Source organism: Poecilia latipinna, unplaced genomic scaffold (assembly GCF_001443285.1).
Source record: "Poecilia latipinna isolate Pla-1442-1.1 unplaced genomic scaffold, P_latipinna-1.0 Scaffold1051, whole genome shotgun sequence".
In the NCBI taxonomy this organism is placed as follows: Eukaryota; Metazoa; Chordata; class Actinopteri; order Cyprinodontiformes; family Poeciliidae; genus Poecilia; species Poecilia latipinna.
The window spans coordinates 74,204-94,539 of NW_015113667.1; the positions used below are offsets into that span (position 1 = coordinate 74,204).

Genomic DNA, 20,336 nt, shown 5'->3' on the forward strand with positions numbered 1-20,336 from the left:
AATTTAAAAAGTGGGATAGGAAGGGTATTTCCTTTTCTAAATCGAAAAAGTAGCATTGTCTCAAAGGCTTGTAGAAGAAAAAGTGTTGAGATTTCTTTGTAAAGATACACGATCTTTGTTTAAGCCGAGGGACTCCCGAACATAAACGAGAGTTGCCGGAGAGTTTGTGACGACACAGCGTCCGCCCCTTGTCCTTCCTCCCCTCACTTTCTGGTGCCTCTGGCAGTAGGGCGCGCAACACAACACACTGACAGCCGCGACTTACAACCTAGGAGGGGAAGATGGAGCCGAGAGAAACCGACTTCAATATACTGCTAGCGACCGACTCCTACAAGGTACGGTATCCATGATGTGTTCGGAGGGGAGGCCGGGTGGGAGCGAGGTGAGCACGGAATGGAAATTGATCAAGTCAAGGTGGTTTCATCACCAGACCCAAGGCCATCACGCTGCTCTGCGTGGCCGGTGTCTTTCGGGATAGCGCAGGCATAATGAGCTGGAGGAGGGGAGCACTTGTACCGCCGAGAGAGAAATCCAGACAGGCGGCATTTCTCTGTGAGCTAGCAGACTCCCACCCTGGGCGGCTGCTGCTTTTATGGAGTCTGTTCAACCATGACCAGTCGGCTCATCTGGTCATGGTTGTATTCAGCTAGCTGAATTAGCCAGTTAGCTTACAGAGACCGCAAGAGGTTGAAAGAGGGGATTGACATATATATATATATATATATATATATATATATATATATATAAAGCTAATTTTGGCCAAAAGCTACCAAGTGCTTTGCGAATTGTCCGGGTTAGCCACACTTGGGCAAAGTCTCACTGTCTATCGGTGGTGAAACATTAACCTGGAGTGACTTTCGAGAAAACAAAACTGAAAGTTAAAAGCAAAACGCACCAATTTTATTTTCGTGCCAGCATGGTTGCCTTGGGTCCAAAGTCGTGCTATTTATTTATCCGCTCGGAAAATTTCTACCCCAGTTACCGCTTAAGGTAATGGAGGCTGTAATGGCAAAATAAAACACCGACTCTTAATTACAATGTACACAGACCAAATGTGCGTGTAATGATTTTACAGCACGTAGCCAGTGGTTTCCATGCACAGGTCATGTGACAACAGGATGCTGATGAGTGCATAATGCTAAGCAAAGCTAACTAGCTAACGGTCACATTTAGGTAAAATTAAGCTGTGATATATATTATTTTTAATGGGAAAATGATAAATATTTTTTAAAAATCCTCCAGTTTAAACATAAGAGTCCAGTCACTGAGTAGTGTTGAAATCTTTTTTTAAGAAATGTAAATTTGGCTAAATTTGTTTAGCACAGTATATTAACACTTACAAATAAAAACCTGTATTAGAAAATATGTTGCATGTCGACAGAGGGGTGAAGTTTCTCTATAATGAAGCCATAAGGTGTAAAAATATTTCCCCTTTTTTAAAAACCATTTAGATAAATTGTATTTCATAACATTTTTGGACAAATTAGTTTAGGTTCTTTAGCCACTAGCATCCTGACTACTCCCAGAACTGAAGGATTTTTATATAAATAATTAAAAATATTTATAATATACGTCAAAATAACCTAGATCTAGTTTCTTATGTTCTAGATCTAGAGAGGCTATGTGAAAGTAGGCAAAATTATCCAAACTATTAATGTCTAAAATGCTAACCGTGCACCTTTTAAAATGAATTTATTAGGAATTGATGTCACCAGTGTTGGGAAGAAAAAAGAAGCGTTTGTTCATGAAACTGAACTGACAACCTTGTAAAAACCTGTGAAATGTATAAAAAGCAGAAGTATGTGGCAAGTGTCAGATGTTTTCTGCAGCAAATCAGCCCAGTAATCAAATCAGGTTGGTTTAAAGCGTGAACCTAGATTGCAAAGATTTCATTATTAATTTCTATCTTGTGACATTCTTCAGAATAAAATGAAGTATTAAAAAAAATACCCGAAGTTAGAAATGGCAGAAACCAAAACCATCGAAGCTTCTGATCATGATCTTACATTGCATGAAGTGTGTAATGGAGTAAATACACACTTGCAGAGTACTCTACAAGTGTCTATTTTAAACATGTATATTTAAATGTTTAAAATACATTTAAATTGTTTTAAATGTATTTTCAAGAAATTAATTTATCTTCAGGATAGCAAACGGAGAATTAAAACTGCTGAGTCATTTGTCGTTAAAGGTGGACTGGTTTTGCTTTCTGCTTTCCTTAGTTTCAGTTTAGTTTTAGGTATGCTTTGTGGTGTAGCTCAAATTCAAACTATTTTTGACCACCTTATAGTGTGTTTGACCTTTAATTAGCTTCTTTTCTATCTTGTTCATAAATCATAATGAACAGCAGCTATCTAAGATCATATTTTATTGTACTAAGTAAATAAAGTGTTTGGACAAATAGTTTTTTAATTAAGAAAAGAGTCGTGACTAATGATCAATGATTTACCTCTGCCAAATGAATTAAATCGATTCAAACACAGTGTGTCTCACACAAGCCATAAAAAGTGACATGATCCAAATTAGCTTCAAGTTCACCTTCATACTGGAAATGCTAAAGGATAAATGGGTCGGCACTACACACCTGTGGTTTCATTTGTGTGAAAAGGAAACCAAGATGAGTCTGACGGTAACAACGTCAATGTGTGGCTGGAAAAGTCATGTACATTGTAAGTAATGGCTCATTTCATAATATTAGCATTGCATCATAAATGAGCCTCACCCTGTAAAGGTAATTGATTAAATAATAATAATTAAACTAATTGATGAGCTTAAGGAAAAATATGATTCAATTTATCCAAAAGAGCATAAATATGTAGCATGATGGGATTCAAGTGGCTGATGAAGTAACATTAATGGGCTTTTCAATCACTAAATGTGTATTTAAATAAATTAAAAAAAAAAACTCACTCCAGGAACTAAAAAGTAGGAAAAATAAACCAAATTATATTTAGTTTTGGTTACATTTTTACTTTGTGTTGTCATTGCGTCTCCGGTTGTTACGCTCTTGTCTGTTTTGTAGTTTCGTCTGGTTGAGGAATACAGGTTTTATGATATTCTGACAGAACTACAAACCCCATTAAGCAGAGAACCGATAAACCCTGGTGAGATTTTATTACCCTTTAGACATTAATGTTTTCCTGCAAACCCGAATAAGTATTTTGCTCCTGAAACCGACGTGTTGTATCTTTTGCTAGTTAAAATGCAAATATTAATGTTTCTCACTGCCATCTCCTTTTTTCCTGAAATAAATTAACTGTTTTCAGTCTGACTGGGAAATCTCAGATAAAAGCTACAAAATACATGTTTAAGTTGAACGAATTACTTCAAGTTTAATACAAGTTATATTTCATAATATGGCGTTTTATATTTGAAGAAATTGATATCGATTCATTCGATACAGGTACATAATGTCGCTTGTATCATTTTGATTCATATGCTTGAGCAAAAATGTACAGCAAGTGTATAATTTAGTTGGAGGGTAATGCATTTCTCTGGAGTTTTTAGAGAAAATAAATTCTGTTATCTAATGAGACCAGTGGGTGGCGCTTTTTTTTTCTTTTTTTTTTTTTTTTTAACCTTCCACGCCATTACCCTCTTGAATTTACGCGATTATATCTATTTCTAAAGAAATTAAATTATTTTTCTTGTAAGCAAGGCATTATAAGTGCAAGAGCCTTCTTTCAGCCTTATGACTAATGGAGTGAAGAAACAGGTTGGGGAGGGGCAGCACCTTTACAAGCAGCAGGAAAGAACTTTCTCCGGCTTGCAATTAAAAGGACGTTTAACAGCCATTCCAACTTAGTCACATTTCCAGTTATTACGACTAAGAACATTTTGTACCTTGAAGTCAGACGAAAATGATGCATAAACGACACCAGTGATGTCAGCTGAATTTTATTGAAATAAACTCTTAGGAGTTTTCTCTTTCTTTCTTTTGAGTCATGCAAAAGGTAAACAAGGTCAAGCCAAACACAATAATTCTCTTAGGCTTATTTGGAATCAGTTTGAGCCTCTTGCACAAAAGAATAAGTGCCGTGCATGTGTTGTTTTGTCAGTCAAAGCAGCTTGTGCATTTATTGATTAAAGCCATTAAAGTGTGCCTTTTGTCTGGATACGCAAGTCCGGTGTCGCACCACGAGTGCAGCTGCGCGGTGTTTATACAACACCAATGAATCCTTGGAAAAATAGTTAGAAGTCATGGAAAAATCTGATTCACATCTTGGGAATTGTCAACATGAGGGTGGAAACTCTCACATTAAACAAAGAAAAAAAACAGAGGAGTAACATGTACGCGTGTACTTGGTTTGACCTGCCAAGTGCTCTGTGTTTTGGTGTAATTAAACCAAATCATTTGAGTTGTTCTGTTTTCGCCCGCAGCCATTTTCCCGTTCAGCGTTGGCATCAAACGGAAAGGGAATCCTCATACGTGTAGCTTCAGATATGAACCCTCTGATGTAACAAAACAGAAAGCAAAAAGTGTGCAAAACTATTTTTTATATATCTTATATATATATATATATATATATATATATATATTTTTTTTTTTTTTTTGCAACCTTTAACAGGTTTTCTTCCAGTATTTCCCGGCATTCAGCTCCATCCATCTTACCATCAACTCTCCTTGTTACTCCTGATCAAAATAACCCCCACAGCATGATGCTGCCACCATGAGTCAAACGCAGAACAGTTGAGGGAGAAAAGAAACGCCACACATCGTCATTGTTGCTGTCTTTACGATTATCGACACACCATGACACCTCTGACCCGTCTTGTTCGGATCATGCCGATGTCGCTTCCTTAAATAAATCTGTCATATGAACTAAACGGAGTCTGATCTGTGATCTAGTATGTCCTCCCTTCGGCTCCCTAATTACTTTTCGTTCGTGTCCTGCTACAGCAGCCGACAAACGGTTATTACCCTTGGACGATACACCGGTTTCTTTGAATTTGAAAACGCTGTGTGCCGGTAAACATCTGGGCGCGTGGAGCAGAACACGAGCTCACGCGGTCCGGCTCAGTGTCATGTTCAGCGTCTCGGCTCTATTTTGAGTCCTCGAAAGCTCCACGGAAAGGACACGGTAAGGTCAAAGAAACTCAGTAGTTCGCTGACATTTACCCGGGGCCGCTCCATTACTTCCTCCCCATCTTTAATCTACCCGTCATGTGCAAAATTAGGCTCTTTTATTTTATCCCTCAGAGATTGTCGCCGACTGAAGGACAAACGTGCGACTTTGAGTCGAGGGAATGCCATCTTTTGCTCTTAATTACTCTTTGACTCATTCGTTCACTCGTAAATCTCCGCCTACCGTTTCTTCTCAGCGGCTACAAAATGCAGGGAGCGGATTCTGTGCTGTGGCGCCAAAACGGTTAAATCATTGAATCCTCCAGCAGGACCCCGAGGACATTTTTGTACTCATTTGAGATTTAATTGATGCCCGCGTGGCACCAGCCATCTGGGAGAGCATGATCCTTTATTTTCAGTCTCTGTTTGAAACACGCCCGGACACGTCTCACACTGTTTACTTAAGTTCACATGCCGCTGAGTTTGAGTTTGGACGCTTGACTTGTTTGCCGTAGATTAGAGGATCCCGCATGAAGCACGCAAAACTCCCTCCGCGAACAATGGCGCGGTCGGGACGGAGGAGAAAGTTGAAAATCCCACACGTTTTTGTTCTGATTGTGACGTTTTTGTAGGAGGTTTTTTTTTTTTTTTTTTTTTTTTTCCCTTTTTGATGACGGATGAGGGTCTGCTTTTTAAGAATATTCCAATCTCAGGTCATTAGTGCATTTATCATTCCAGATGAGACGTTTTTTTTCATTTTTTTTTTTCAGGTGTACCATCAGTTATTTCTTTTGTGACTCAATATGCACACCTCAGCTTAAAAGCCATACAAAATAACACTCACTTTCCTCCTCTTTCACGTCAGTAGTAGAGCTTGTTGCATAAGTATTTACACTCTGTACAGGTTGACATTGCAGTCACAAATTTAATCAGTTTTCTTTGGTATTTATGTTACACATAAGCTGAGCTCAGGGGGACCAATTTGTGGTTATAATGTAATAATATGTCCCAGTTTGTGTTTGTGAGTCATAGCAGTTTTGAAATCCTGCATTGTGAAGCTTTTTAATGAGCTAATAACTAAGGGAAGGAAGTGTGTGATCAGAGTTCATGAGGCTTCTTCCTGTTTTTTTTTTTTTATGTTTTCTTCCTGACGGTGTTTAGAGGGGCAATCTTCATTAAATCACATAAAATTGTATTTGTGTCTCGACAGGTGACTCATTACAAACAGTACCCCCCCAACACAAGTAAAGTGTACTCCTACTTCGAGTGCCGCGAGAAAAGGACGGATCCCAGCAAAAGCAGAAAAGTCAAATATGACAAAACCGTCTTTTACGGCCTGCAGTACATCCTTCACAAATACTTAAAAGGTACGTTTCCTCTTTTTTTTTTTTTTTTTTTTTTCACTAAAAGTTAAATTCTCTAATAAACACGATCAAAAACTTCAAGCAACCAAAAAATAAAAAAATTATGAAAAGCAGCCTTGAACTCAGCATAAAAAGTCTATTTGCTCTAATTATTAACTAAAGTAGGTGAAGTCTGATGCTCCAAAGAGTTCCTGAGAGACATGAGCAGTGATCAACAGAAAGAAAGCCTCTGCCTCCTGCTTCTTAAGAGGATTTCACGGTGTGGCGGCAGAGGTGAGGGGGAGAGAGAGAGAGAGAACACAGAGAACGGGACACAAAAGCACAGCTGCCGCCTCACTGTTGGAAGGAGAAAGACGCGTTGTCCACGCCGAGCGTCTCGCCTCGCTCAGCGACGAGGCCGGCCATCAAAGCACCGTCGGCGAACCCCAGAAAGAAGCCAAGAGCGGGGCGTGAAATGAAAGGAGAACGATACATTTTTTACTTTTTATTATTATTGAGTAAACTCTGAAAAAATTCTACAAACTTTAAAAGTTTGAGTTTTGTTTTTTTTTTTTTTTGTTTTTGTTTGTGGCATGCTCAGTTCTCTCCACGTAGCCAAATACATTTACCCCAAAAAGTCAAATTCTCCTTTTCACGTTTCGCCCGTCTCCTCCCTCTTCTGTATTTTAAAAAGCGGTTCAGACTCGGAATCATACATGTAGGTCTTTGGCGTGTTTGCGTGTAACATTGGACGAGAACGCCCTGTCAGCACGCACAGGAAGCCTGGAAAGTAATAAACGACAGATTAGCGTCCTAATGACCTGTTGCCTGAATTCTATCCTCTTTCCTCATCCTTTACTCCCTTTCTTTCCCCTCCCCCTCCTCCTCAGGAAAGGTAGTGACTCCAGAGAAGATCCAGGAAGCAAAGGAGGTGTACAGGGAACATTTCCAGGACGATGTTTTTAATGAGAAAGGCTGGACTTATATTTTGGAGGTAAGGAACTGCTGTTTATTTACTCATTTTTGCCTTAATTTACTTATTTCCTTCCTTTTCACTCAAATTATAATTATTAAAGTCGTCTCTTTTTTGTTTGTTTAGTAAGGAGTTTTTGAACCTTAGAGAGGGAAACAATTGTCAAATATTATCAATCATCGTTTCTATTTTTCTCCGCTCTGCAGTTGTTAACCTAAAAGCATTCCTGTATTCCAGAATGTTGTGTTTAAGGTGGAATTCATGACTTCTAAAACCATCTAAAACATTTGTAGATTTTTTTTTTGCAAAGCTGAAGTAATGCAGCATAAAAGCGGCTCCAGCGTTCTGACAGGGATATTTGCTTTTTTGCAGAAATACAACGGCCATCTTCCCATCGAAATCAAGGCGGTGCCAGAAGGAAGCGTCATTCCCAGAGGCAATGTTTTGTTCACAGTGGAGAGCACAGATCCCGAATGCTACTGGCTCACTAACTGGGTGGAGGTAGGTTTGCTTAGTTTCTCTGAAGTCCCATATTCATGTTTATGCCGTCTGATTTTCTGTTGTGATCCATTTCAGACGGTCATTCTCTATGAATTTGCGTTTAGTTTTTCCATACTGGACTGTAGCCGCAGGAGTGGTTCCAATAGTTCCTGCTCTATTTTAAAACTCGTCACATTAAACAACTTAATTAGACTTGTGTTTAATAAAGACGAACCTTAAAAGCTAAACGCTTGCTGCTTCTGGCAGCGTTATCCTCTTTAAAACTCTTCTAAACCTGACTGAACCACAGAGCATTTGGAACACATTGTTCATGAGCATCTTTTTTTTTTTTTGTCAATTTGCTTCTTTCCTTCCAAGAATTTTGGCGTCTTCGTGAAACGGCACCATGTAAGAGCTGCAGGGGATCCTGCTTTCTCATAATGAACAGCGAGAAATCGCATCCTGGTTGCTCTGGTTTTTAGAAACGGGACCGATGTGTCATTCTCGGCGAACAGGCGCCGCAACAGCGACTTGGCTGAACTGCCTTCGAGCAGCATGAGTAATATTTAATCGGTCCCCCTCCTCTAACGTCTTTTTCTCGTTTCCTTTTGCAATGAAGTTTTTGCTCGTCGCTCTCAGAGGTTTCTCAAACAGATTTTGAACTTTCGGGAAGCGAAAGCGTACCTCGGAAGCCACACCCACTTTTGGATGTGCACACTGTGACTGTTGTAGTAGGAATTTACATTGTGACAACACTCTAACACACCCACATACTTATACACATGCAGACCTTGTGAGTGTTGTTCCTCGTATAAACACACGCTTGAGCACAACCCCACGCCCTCCCCTTCATGCTCGCACACATGGAGACATTATTCATGCCCGGTGTAAAATTAGCCTCGGCGGTCATCTTGATGTCCTTGGGTTGCGTCACTGGGTCAATGCTTCTGACTCTTTCTGTCCTCTCTTCTGTTTTCTATTCCCTTTGTAATATCTTCTGGATGTTTCAAAAACTTCTTTATTTTCTACATGCCTGAGGGGCTTTTTTTTCCTTTTTTTTTTTTTTTGCGACTGCGTTTGCACGTGAGGCTAAAATCAGGTTAAGGATACCAAACGAGGAGACGTGTAATACATTTTTTTTTTTCCCTGCACAACACAAATTCCACTGCAACTCCGACCGTCACGAGTCCATGCGATGTTTTTTATATTTGAGGAGGCATGCGACCTGCTGAGAGTCGGACGGCGGAAACGAGCTGCACAATGTGTGCAGGGAAAGTTACATGAAAGATTTAGGAACTTTTTGTTTTTGTTTTTTTGCTTGCTATACTTTCTACACAGATGATGTTTTCTCACTTTAAACATCAGATGAAACATCTGATCAAAATCTCACATTTTTCCGAGTCGCGTTCAGAACCTGCACTCACGTGAAAATGCAGGCACAACTAGATCACCCAGCTAATTCCTAAAGCTCCGTCCAGACCGGGGTGTGAAATCTCCGTTGAGAAAATCAAAAGCCGATAATTTGGCGACAGCCCCCGTTTCTTTTTACATGCGAGTTTATCCATTCAGCTAAACTCTGTAGCTCTGATTACTCTTTTTTTTTTTTTATCTGCTGTGATGTTAAAGGATAAACTCCTCCCCGAGTTCTGCACGACCTAAATAACTGTCTTATCAATATTACCGTAGGCTCACTCAACAACTCATTAAAGTTAGGTGTGGGTGGTTTATCTTGCTACTATTCACAGTAATGAGGATGGTAATAAAAAAAAAAAAAGGACCCACAGCTCACTGCTGGAGAACCGCAGATAAGAGTGACATCTTTACACTAAATCGTAAGAGCAATGAATTTGAACAGTGGACTTTGGTCCAGTCAGGTCATGATTGAACATCTCAACAACAAACGTTTAAGGTAACGGACCAGTGAAGCTTCCATGTTCCTCAAACTCCCCAGAACTAAATCCTCTATGACACCAGGAAGTTGAGATAAGAGAAGAGGATATGTTAAAAAAAAAAAAAAAAGTTGGTTAGCTTGAAAAAATTAGCAACAGGTACTTCAAGTTAAAGTTCCAGTTGCTAAATGGATCGATTCCAAAAAAAAAAAAAAAAAAAGAGCTTAGAGCCGCCAAGTAGTTTCACACAACAGGTTCTTCCACAGATTCCATCATTTCTGATTATTTCCCTGGAAGCGCTCTCCTATGTGTGCGTTCTCTCCGCCCACTTTGAGCAGGTTAACACCTGCAGGTGCGGCGCACTTAAAAACCAAGTGTCGACTATTTTGTAAATGTCAGAGATGACTCAACCAGTCACAGAGATTTCAATCGGCACTGAAGAGTTGTGATTCTTTTCCAATCGTATTTGTTAAATGCATCAAATTTCGCTTTTGTGCATTTTAATTTGAGAGTATTGAAACCAGAACAACAAAGCATGGGATATATTTTTAATTTAAAAATGTGTTTAATCTTGATATAGTCCTCAGAAATAGAGAATTTTATAATTTTATTTCCCCCAGAAGAGACATCAGCCTGTCAAACGTCTTAAAAAAAAAAAAAAAAGAAAAATTAGTAATTGATAATAAATTTGATCTGTACTATAAAGCTGGTAAACAATTTGCATTTATTCCAAAGTACGTGGGCGAAGACCTATACAAACACGCAGGCATTTTGGTTATATAACTGTTTATAAAATTTCCCATCCAGCAGATAAGCGACTTGTTTTTACATCCAATCACTGACTCTGCTATCGAAGCATGAAGCAACAAGGAATGCATTTTCCCTTCACAGTCGGCCTTGTGTGAAAGAGCTCTCAGCTTTCATCCCTCTAGCGCCTGTTAGTTTTAGGCTTTAGTTCCAGTGAGCACAGTAAAACCAGGCTGTTGCGTAGTAAGAATTTTTCAGATCTTGTCAACATAAGTCTATAAAAACTTTTTTTTTTTTTTTCCTTCCTATCAGACTATTCTTGTTCAGATCTGGTACCCGATTACAGTGGCAACCAACTCCAGAGAGCAAAAGAAGATCCTTGCCAAGTACCTCATGGAGACTTCTGGGAACCTGGAGGGACTGGAGTATAAACTGCATGACTTTGGCTACAGGGGTGTGTCTTCACAAGAGGTATGAATAAATGATAAAAGATATATCTTAATACTTTTAGTTTGAGTAGCCGATTTAAAATCGCTTCTTTTTTTTGACAGCTTTCGTCTTCCAATCAGACATTGTGGTTTCATTAAGGGCTACAGTATCAGAAGATGGAAGAAGACTATTCAAAATATTTCTTCTAGCCTTTACGCCATAATTGCATTAGTTATATTAAGTCCAGGGGCAACGTCACGCTGTGCTATTTTAAAACAAAGACAAAATGACTGAAGGTGTATTGGAAACTTTAAGCATTTTACATTTGTGTGGTTAGCTTTACTTGATGAATTTATAGCAATCTCGGTGTGTATGCTGTATATAATGCAGATTTTCTAAGATTTCCAGAGCAGATAGAAGTTCGAAATGATAAATCTGAGTTACTCTGCCGTACTCAGCCTTCCTGTTAGCTACTTTCTTTCTCTCTTTCTCTCCGTCTCATGCATCCAGAATGAACTACTGACATTTCAGAACATATCTAAGACAATATAGTTACTTTCACACAAAGCTGTACAATGTCTGTGCTTGTTTGGACTTAATTTTTAGCCCCCTTATTCATAATGCCAACTTCGATTTTTCTTCCTTTTGTAATTGATACAAGCATAACTTAGTAGCACTTAGGAATGCTGTGTCCATAAATTAAAGAAAGATGGGATTTATGAATACATACACTATAATGAAGAGGTGGAGAGAATTTATTTACTGTGTAGTTCATGACTTTTTTTGCTAAGTAATGCACCTTAAATCTTGTGGAGTCCACAGCCAGTCCTAAATAGCCGCTGTAATGTGTGCTTAAATGTTGACCTGATTCATCACTGCTGAATCAAATGAATGGTTCATTAGCAGGCCTCTGCAGAGCTGGGTGACATTTTTATTAAGTATGTCATCCATTTGATTTCAAGCTTAGTCAACTCTTAAGGACTGGAGTTAGTCCCCTTTGCCGTAACTGAAAGAGGAAAAATATGATAAATTCCCAATATTCTATCTTCAAATCTCTTCAGAACGTTATTTCACACTCAAATGTTCTAAGGCAGCTGACAAAAGCGTAGCTAACTTTGCTGTGTTTTTTACTTTTATGTCAAAGCGAAGCTTAAAACCATTATTTCTCTCTCTCTCTTTTTTTTTTTTTAATCTTCGTGAATTAGTACTGTGTTACAGAAAATGCTGAAATATTGCTCATCATTCACAGACTGCGGGCATTGGAGCCTCCGCTCATTTGGTGAACTTCAAGGGCACAGACACGGTGGCCGGCATCGGAGTCATTAAGAAGTACTACGGCACCAAGGACCCAGTGCCAGGCTTTTCAGTACCTGCAGCTGAGCACAGGTAAACAAACACTTCCCTCAAGGTTTTATAGATTTTAAAGTGAAATATTCCTGAAGACATTTTGATTGTGACTCCCACTTTATAATAAAATAGTTTGTCGATAAGTTGGGCTCAAAACGCATTAGCTTTGACCTTTATTTGGTTAGTGCTAGCATGAAAAATATGCTAGCATCTATTAGACTTGAATGTCTTTGAGTTATGCGTGTCATCTCATAAAGTTGGCTGCTATGCTCACATTAGCTAAAATGCTAGTATTACCTAGCAAGGTACAAATAGCATGTTGACCAACAGTGCTTTGCAAACAGTAGCTTGTAAGCTAAAATGTTAGCACTGCTACTAGCATGTTAGTTAACAGTAGTGGAGACTGTCTGTCATGCTAGCAGTGGCTTTATGCTATCCTTAGCTTAAATTTTACAGTTAGCCAATATGCTAACTTAGCATGTTCTCGTCTATCCAAGGATATCCTTGGATGTAACAAACTGAATAAGGTTATTAGTTATGTAGAACATTTCCTGTCAATAATGACAAGTTTCTTCCGAAGCGCTAAATTCAGCTTTAAATCATTACATTTTTACATCTTGAGAATTCTTATTTAATTACCAGTAAAGGCCACATTTTAGCTTTACATGTTCGTACAAGTATAGAGTTGACGCACATCTTCAGTGTCCTATGCAGATACAGTGATCCACATAATTCCGAAAATCTGCAACTCTTTTAAATTAGTTTTCAAAAGAGAAAAGATATCCTACTAAACACTTTTCTGTCAAAATTTTTTGTCGTGGGAATCTCTCTTCCCAGAAAGAAAATTAACTCAGCATGACTTAAGTTGGTGCTAATTTACTCAGTTTCCCTCACACACTTGTTATCCTGTTCTTCAGATTAATTTACGGAGCATGGCTCTGATTGGCTGGAAGTCAGCTGGAAGCCTTTAGTTTTGCTCCTGTGCAAACACTCCACCAGGACAGTCACTGCTCTCCCAAAAAAAAAAAAAAAAACGTTTTTCTGTTGTTCTGGGATGTTGGCTTAGGTTGCCACAGCAGTTCCTGTGTAATGGCCCCGTTATAAAATCTGTTTCATTTCTTCCTCACTGGGAGGAGTCGCTGGAAAATTCCACTTTAATTTGTATGTAAAACTGAAAGTAAGAAAATAGCACTTTCATTCTATTAAAAAAAATCATTTTCAAATGAGTCAGTTTTATAGCTTTAGAAAACTTGAGCCTGACATAAAATAACAATATGTTAGTCTTGCACTTCAAATTTCTTTGCTTATGAAATGAACTTGATCATTTTCGTATGCAATACTGTGACCCTGCGAGTGACTAGGGTTTTTTCTAACCTTAAGCTACAGTGTTTATGCCTGTAATGGCCTGAATAAAATCTCTAAGGTTAATTTATGTCTTTAACAGATGGTGTACACTGCCCTCTTCTGGAAAGCCTGTAGAAGTGCAATTTTATTGATGTCATGTGATTCTAGCTTGATTTTTTTTTTTTTTTTTTTTTTTTTTTTTTTTTTTTTTTTTTTTTTTTTAGGGAGTATTTCAATGCACAGTGTCCTGCTTTTAATGTTTGTTGCAGCAGATTGTTTTCGTCTTCTGTGTGTTTAATGAAGGGTTCTGGATGGTAAAAGTCTTTTCCATTCATTTTAGTGCATCTTAATCCTTCTGGCTTTTTGAGCTGTAGAGTGCTGATTGGCCTTAAGCTTTTGTGTTTTGTTGAGATTTTCCCAGGAATTAGCTGTGATATCTGGGAGTGGAAGGAAAATAATTTCAAGTATTTGTACAGATAAAAATCTAAAAAGTGTGACATGCATTTTGTAACCAATTTGAATTGAGGCCTGGACTTTGATTTGACAATTCAAACACTTGAATATGCTTTAATCAAAACCATGTCATTTTCAAAACTGTTCAGTATATAACCTGATCCCTGTTAGGGTAAAATCCATCTACATCTTAATGTTTTACTAGATTATAGCATGTAGTTGTAATTTTGACAGTAATAATAATTTGCATATATTACAATACAACAGTTAGGCACTCTTTCCAGTCGGGTTATCTCTTAAAATCCAAGTGCAATCCGTCAAAGTTTGAGCTTTAGCTATTTTGCCAACCACTATATAACACTGCTCTCTGAATTGCAACAACATCAACAGCTAAAAGCAATCCTCTCTGCAGCACCATAACAGCATGGGGGAAGGACCATGAAAAAGACGCCTTTGAGCACATCATCAAGCAGTTCCCCAACGTGCCTGTGTCCATCGTCAGTGACAGCTACGACATCTACAACGCCTGCGAGAAGATCTGGGGAGAGGACCTGCGGCCGCTGATAGAGGCCCGCAGCGCAGACGCCCCGCTGGTCGTCCGACCGGACTCGGGAAACCCGCTGGACACGGTTTTGAAGGTCCACATAACAGAAATCTTAACAAGCTGGTAAGACATCCCTTTCAAACGTGCCGCTAACAGTCCCTTTAATGCCGTCAGGTTTTGGAGATACTCGGCAAGAAGTTTCCGACGCACGAGAACGCTAAAGGTTTCAAAGTGCTGCCTCCTTACATCAGAGTCATTCAAGGAGACGGAGTCGATATCAACACACTGCAGGAGGTAAGAGTTCTTGGATATCTCACGATAGACGTTCAAGGTTTCAACACGCGAGTTTATGCTGTGGGTGTGTTTCATCAGATAGTGGAGGGTATGAAACATCACATGTGGTCCATCGAGAACATTGCCTTTGGATCCGGAGGGGCTTTGTTGCAAAAACTGACCAGAGATCTGCTCAACTGCTCATTCAAATGCAGCTACGTGGTGACGAACGGACTGGGGGTGAGTGTTCGCAAACTACTGAATTAACGTGCGATAACCCTCAACACGTTCATGCTTTGACTCAAAAGATTGTTTTTTTTGTGTGTGTGTGTGTGTGCGCGTGTGTGTGTGTGGTTTCTCAGGTGAATGTGTTCAAGGATCCGGTGGCAGACCCCAACAAGAGGTCAAAGAAAGGTCGCCTGTCTTTGCACCGGACGCCAAGCGGAGATTTTGTCACTTTAGAGGAGGGCAAGGGGGATCTGGAGGAGTATGGAGTGGTGAGTTTGGAAAAACTTCAAAAATAATCACACCCCTTTAGATTTTTTACATTTTGTCACTTTAAAACAATAAATGGCCGACTTGTTTTATAGGCACACACCAATTGTGAAGTAGAAGTACAAGGGATTTTTTTTTTTACCCTCTTCGTTTCCTGTTTTTTGTTTTGTTTTGTTTTTTTCAGGACCTGCTGCACACGGTGTTTCAGAACGGGAAGATTGTGAAGAACTACACATTTGATGAAGTCAGAGACAATGCCAAGCTGAAAGACGGCGAGCTTGAGGAGCTGCTGCACTGAGCGCGGCCTCCCCAGGCCCCCCGACATGTTCTAAAGCCTAAAAGAAGTCGTACTCCCAGATCCTCACCTTTTCACCCTTCAACATCAAAAATGGAGGCATTTAAAATTACAAAAAAAAAAAAAAACTTTCCTGAAAACATAAAACCCCCTGAAGATTTTTTTAAGAAAAAATTTTAATCTGAATTCCGAAATTCTGAGGAAGTTTTAGGAGGTTAAAAATTTGGAAACTAGTTTATAAAGTTTAACAGAACTCCTCCTAAAGGAAAGCGAGGTAGTACAAGAAGTAAGAACGCATACACTAAAATACTATCCAATGTGCTGCTGCCTCAAATTGAATTTCAGCTTGTTGTTGCACTGTTAGGCCAGAATACTTCGCAGCTTCCCTGAATGTGTTTAGCCGGCTGCTGACGGGGCGGTGTGCCTCGACCGAGGCGGATTGCGACAGAGGGAAAGCGGTAACACTTCTGCGTGTCGTTCTGTACAGAAAATGGAAAAAAAAAAAAAAGCCACAAATTTGAAGCGGCTTCGCTTTGCCCTCTATGTGAAGGAAGAACTGATGATCCTTGTGAACTGCTGTGCACTGAAAACACTGAAATACGTTAATTAGTCATGTTTCGCGTCACCTCGGTAGCAGTTAATCCTAAACCCTTTAACTGTAACTATAGATGGTAATGTCACGTCATTTTCCAAATTGTCCTGCTTTTTAATTAATCGTCGCAGCCTGAACTGTAGTTGCGTGTGCGCTGCCAACACGGACGCATCGCCGAAGGTAGAGGAACGATCGTCTCTGTGTCCCATTATGTTTTGCCCGCAGTGCATTCTCATCACGAAGATCCAATTCAAAGCCACAATCTCGAGTGAAAATAAAGTATCCATTCAGAATGTTTGCGTTTTTTGTGTGTACGAATACGGAATTTCAAAATTTGCTCGATCTTCATGATGGCTAATGCACAGCCTTTTGTGTAAGATGATGTAAAAAGATATATATACATCTCAAAAGTTCTCTTCACTGGCATGAAGATGACGATAATGATGACGATGACGTTGTGTTCATGAATGATTCTAATTTCCTGGTTCCTGGCTGAAATGTGTGTTAAGTGTCTGTCCTGATACGTATGTTTGTTTGTGAGTGTGCATACAGGTATTTTTCTTCCTTTAAACAACTGTGTCGTATTCCTTTATGCAAATGCAACTGTTGATGGAAGGATTAGAGGACACAAAGAGTTTGTCGGCCTTTGGATCTGGAAGGGGGGGGGGGGGAGTAGGGGAGGGACACGGTCTTTTTATAGTTAGTCGAGCAGGTCAGCAGACCTCCAGTATCACTGCCTTAAGTCAGTCAACAAAGCTGTCCGTTGAATTGAATGCCCATTTACCCATCGGCTCGGTTCGCTCGCCATCTGCTCCGAGTCGCCCGCTCTTCCAGGCCTCGATGGCTTTTCTGTGCTTTGTTGACCTGCTTTCCAGTGTTGGACTTTCACTTTGTGAAGAGCTTGCAGGGGGGATTTCAGAGGAACTCGGAGCCGGTGACATCACAGGAAGCACAATATTTGAAGGGGGTGGTAGGGGGAGCTTTCCGGACAGAGCAGCTGGTTGTGACGATTAGGTTAATTCCCGTGATATTTCAAACCTCTTCATTTTACACCAGCTGCATATTAGCAGCTGCAAAAGTTCCTCTGATTCTTTTAGTTCCACCAAGTCAAATTCATGACTCGGTGCGGTATTGCTTTGTCGGCCACAGTTAGTGGCGATGCACCTATCTCTGGTTTTGTATAGCTTTGACCTGACAATATATGATTTTTGCCTATTCAGTACAATGTGTATTAGAAGAGGTGACGTCACACTGTGTGTATGTGTTAGATGGACCACTGTTAAGCAAGGTTTAACTCATTTTTTAAAATGACAAAATTTCGAATTGACATTTTAAGCTATATTTAGCATCTTCTGTTACACATAGCTTGGTTAGCATAATTATAATTACTAAAACTGTCATTTTCTTGTGTATTTGCTTGAAATCTGTCAGGATTTCCAAATCCACTATCTTCCATGACAGGCCAAAATGTAACAGGGTAAAAAAAAACAAAAAACTTAGTTCTCTGTTTAGCCTTCCTGTTATCTCCTGAGAGTCTTTCTTTCTCTCTGCCAAAATGAACCCTAGATGTGTTAGACAAGGCTATTTCTTTTTAATAACTTCTGACATCGCTCTGCTTCCACTGATTTTGTTCAGTAACAGCATCTACGCCAAAGAGTGTTTTTACTGCAGCCTTGTAGCGCTTTGGTATGGTGGACTCACTCGTCAGAAATCGGTTGGTTTTTACACGTCAGTTTGGGGTCAGTGGCGATCAAGCTGAAAATCAGCCATTTTTAGGTGCATCGGTCGTACTGGGTTCAATGCTAATTAGCGTTAGCATTAAACTGAAACTGTGATGTCTCCCGACTCCCGTGTCTTGAGTTTGGCTCGGATATCAAACTGTTGAAACACATTGAAGATCACAGCTTCTGACCTGCTAGTTTTATTTTTTTGTTGTTGTTGTTTTATTACCCATCTGTTGTTGCTGCTCTTTTATCGCCGTAATTCAGTTTTAATGACCATAGTTGTTTTCTTTTCCAAATATGAGGTGCATTTAGTAAAATATTATTTTACTATTTTGATACTGTCTCGGTTCTTACCTCAGAAAAATATTATTTTGTACGACTAGGGAGAAAATTAAAAAAATAAAAAGAGATATCAGTAAATATCCTTATTTACAAACAGTGCGGCCATACTGCCTTCTCACTTGTACATAAAACAAGGGGGCGCAACCGAAAGCAGAGAGGGACGGCTAGGTGGATGACCAGACTAGATGCGATTTATTATTTTTGTCAGAATGACCATTTTTGTACCAACAGAAGAATATCCAAAACGGCTCGACGGAACCGGCCGGCGCGACTGTTTCTGGGGCCGTCGGAGCCTTTTAGTTTCTGTGTGAGCGTAGTCCTGTGTGAATGCCGTGTTGTGTAATGGATGGAGCAAGAAAAAAAAAAAAAAAAAAACGAAAAAAAAGAAAAAGTGGTTGTGAATAATTTGGATTTTTCTTTTACGTTGATTTAATCGTATGTATATGTTGTTCCAAATTCTTTTTTTTCCCCCCCTCAACACAACTGAGATTTTAACTAACATAACTTGCTATATTGTCAACAATACACTGATTAAAAATGCCACCCTCTTGGTTTGAAATGCTTCCTTCTCTTGTCTGCTTCACTGTTCGAGAGAAAGTCCCGAATTGTCCTCGGGATTTTCTCCCAAGTGTCCACTAGCATCTAAAAAGAAGCCAAGCGTCGAGTTGAGTCTAGTTTATTTAAGGATCACTCAAGCATTACAGTAAAATCACGATGTTAAGAGACCTCACGAAAGGAAACTTCACAAAAAGTACAAGTCAACAGCCACAGCCATTTCAAAGGATGTTAAAAGTCAACACATCCATTCAATTTAGTATTTATTAGTTGTTTTTTTAAGATCTTTTTATGTTATTTCAAAACACGACATGTTTTAATTTAAAATGGGCTTTATTACTTCTGTCTCTGGACAGAAGTAATATAAAAGTAACAAACAGGCTCGTCTTTTATGAAATCATGTCTATTGCAGCTGGGTAACAGCTGCGAGAAGACGTCAGAGTTTATGTAAAATCCAGACATTATGTCAAGAAACTAAAAAGGCTACATGCTAGTAGTCGCGAACCTTGACGGCCATTGATGCATAAAATCTAAAGTAAAAGCCAAGTGCTAATCTTGCAGCTTTATTTTGAACAACTCCAGTCTGAAAATCTCTTCTTGTATCGGCTTATTCACTTGGTCCAAGATGTATCAAGACACATCCATGTCCAGTTATGCATGCCTTGTTTAATTAATGGTCAATACATATTAAAATTGGGTCAGCATTTCAATTCATGCTAGTTCAGGTTGGTAGATTTGTCACTTCAGAAAGGTTTCACCTCACTCACTGTTTTCTTCAAATGGCAATCATAAAAGAAGCCAACCTATGTTCATATCTGCATGAATATAAACAGCGGCTCTTTTGACTATTGCGCATATATTATTAAAGCGTTCCATACTTGAATTTAGTGACGTACGGCAACTGCATATTGATGTCGGTTCACGAGACGTGGGAGATGCACCTGAAGCCGTAGAGCTTCTACGCCAGACGCACCGAGATCCCTTCTTGTTTTAATTGGAAAGCGCCTGAATATAAAATGCAATATTGCCTCCATATTTACTTGCCGAGTCGAAATATATTACACCACTGCATAGCTACTGCTGTGTCCTCGACAGTTTCATCTGTACATTTGACTGGAACGTAATTCACTGGCTTTGTTTTAAGCTGCAGATGTCCAAGTGGGCCAGTTTTACTCCTTTTATGGGTTTCTTGAACAGCATTCTAAAAGAAGAATGAACAAATAGCACATAATAAAGCTTAGACTAATATAAACTATAATTCAATGGAATAACATCCAGTCTAAACAGAAGCTGCAACTCAACTTGTGCAGCTGCTCAGAGCTTCTTGGACCCTTGTTTTTACTATAAATCCGGCCGTTCGAAGTAACTTGTCTGGATGTTTCTTTGTTTCCTTGTTAGGAACCAACGCTATGGTTTTGTTTCTTTTTCAACTAATCAAAAAAAAAA

The 20,336-nt window shown here is 39.3% G+C and overlaps 1 protein-coding gene across 1 annotated transcript; it reads left to right on the top strand.

Moving 5' to 3' along the window:
- The first annotated feature begins 177 nt into the window (after positions 1-177).
- On the top strand, positions 178-16,562 carry nampt1 (nicotinamide phosphoribosyltransferase 1). Its single transcript, XM_015051544.1, has 11 exons — positions 178-335; positions 6,276-6,432; positions 7,299-7,402; positions 7,754-7,882; positions 10,810-10,968; positions 12,176-12,312; positions 14,483-14,708; positions 14,789-14,908; positions 14,987-15,127; positions 15,250-15,384; positions 15,567-16,562. The coding sequence occupies exons 1-11, from the start codon at positions 282-284 to the stop codon at positions 15,678-15,680; spliced, it is 1,476 nt and encodes a 491-aa protein (XP_014907030.1). The 5' UTR covers positions 178-281; the 3' UTR covers positions 15,681-16,562.
- The last annotated feature ends 3,774 nt before the right edge of the window (positions 16,563-20,336 follow it).

Excerpts from the sequence above, each read along its gene's own strand:
- nampt1 (XM_015051544.1), top strand. The coding sequence starts at position 282 with ATGGAGCCGAGAGAAACCGACTTCAATATACTGCTAGCGACCGACTCC. Across the intron at positions 7,883-10,809 it reads GGCTCACTAACTGGGTGGAG|ACTATTCTTGTTCAGATCTG; the intron begins GTAGGTTTGCTT and ends CCTTCCTATCAG. Across the intron at positions 15,385-15,566 it reads ATCTGGAGGAGTATGGAGTG|GACCTGCTGCACACGGTGTT; the intron begins GTGAGTTTGGAA and ends TGTTTTTTTCAG.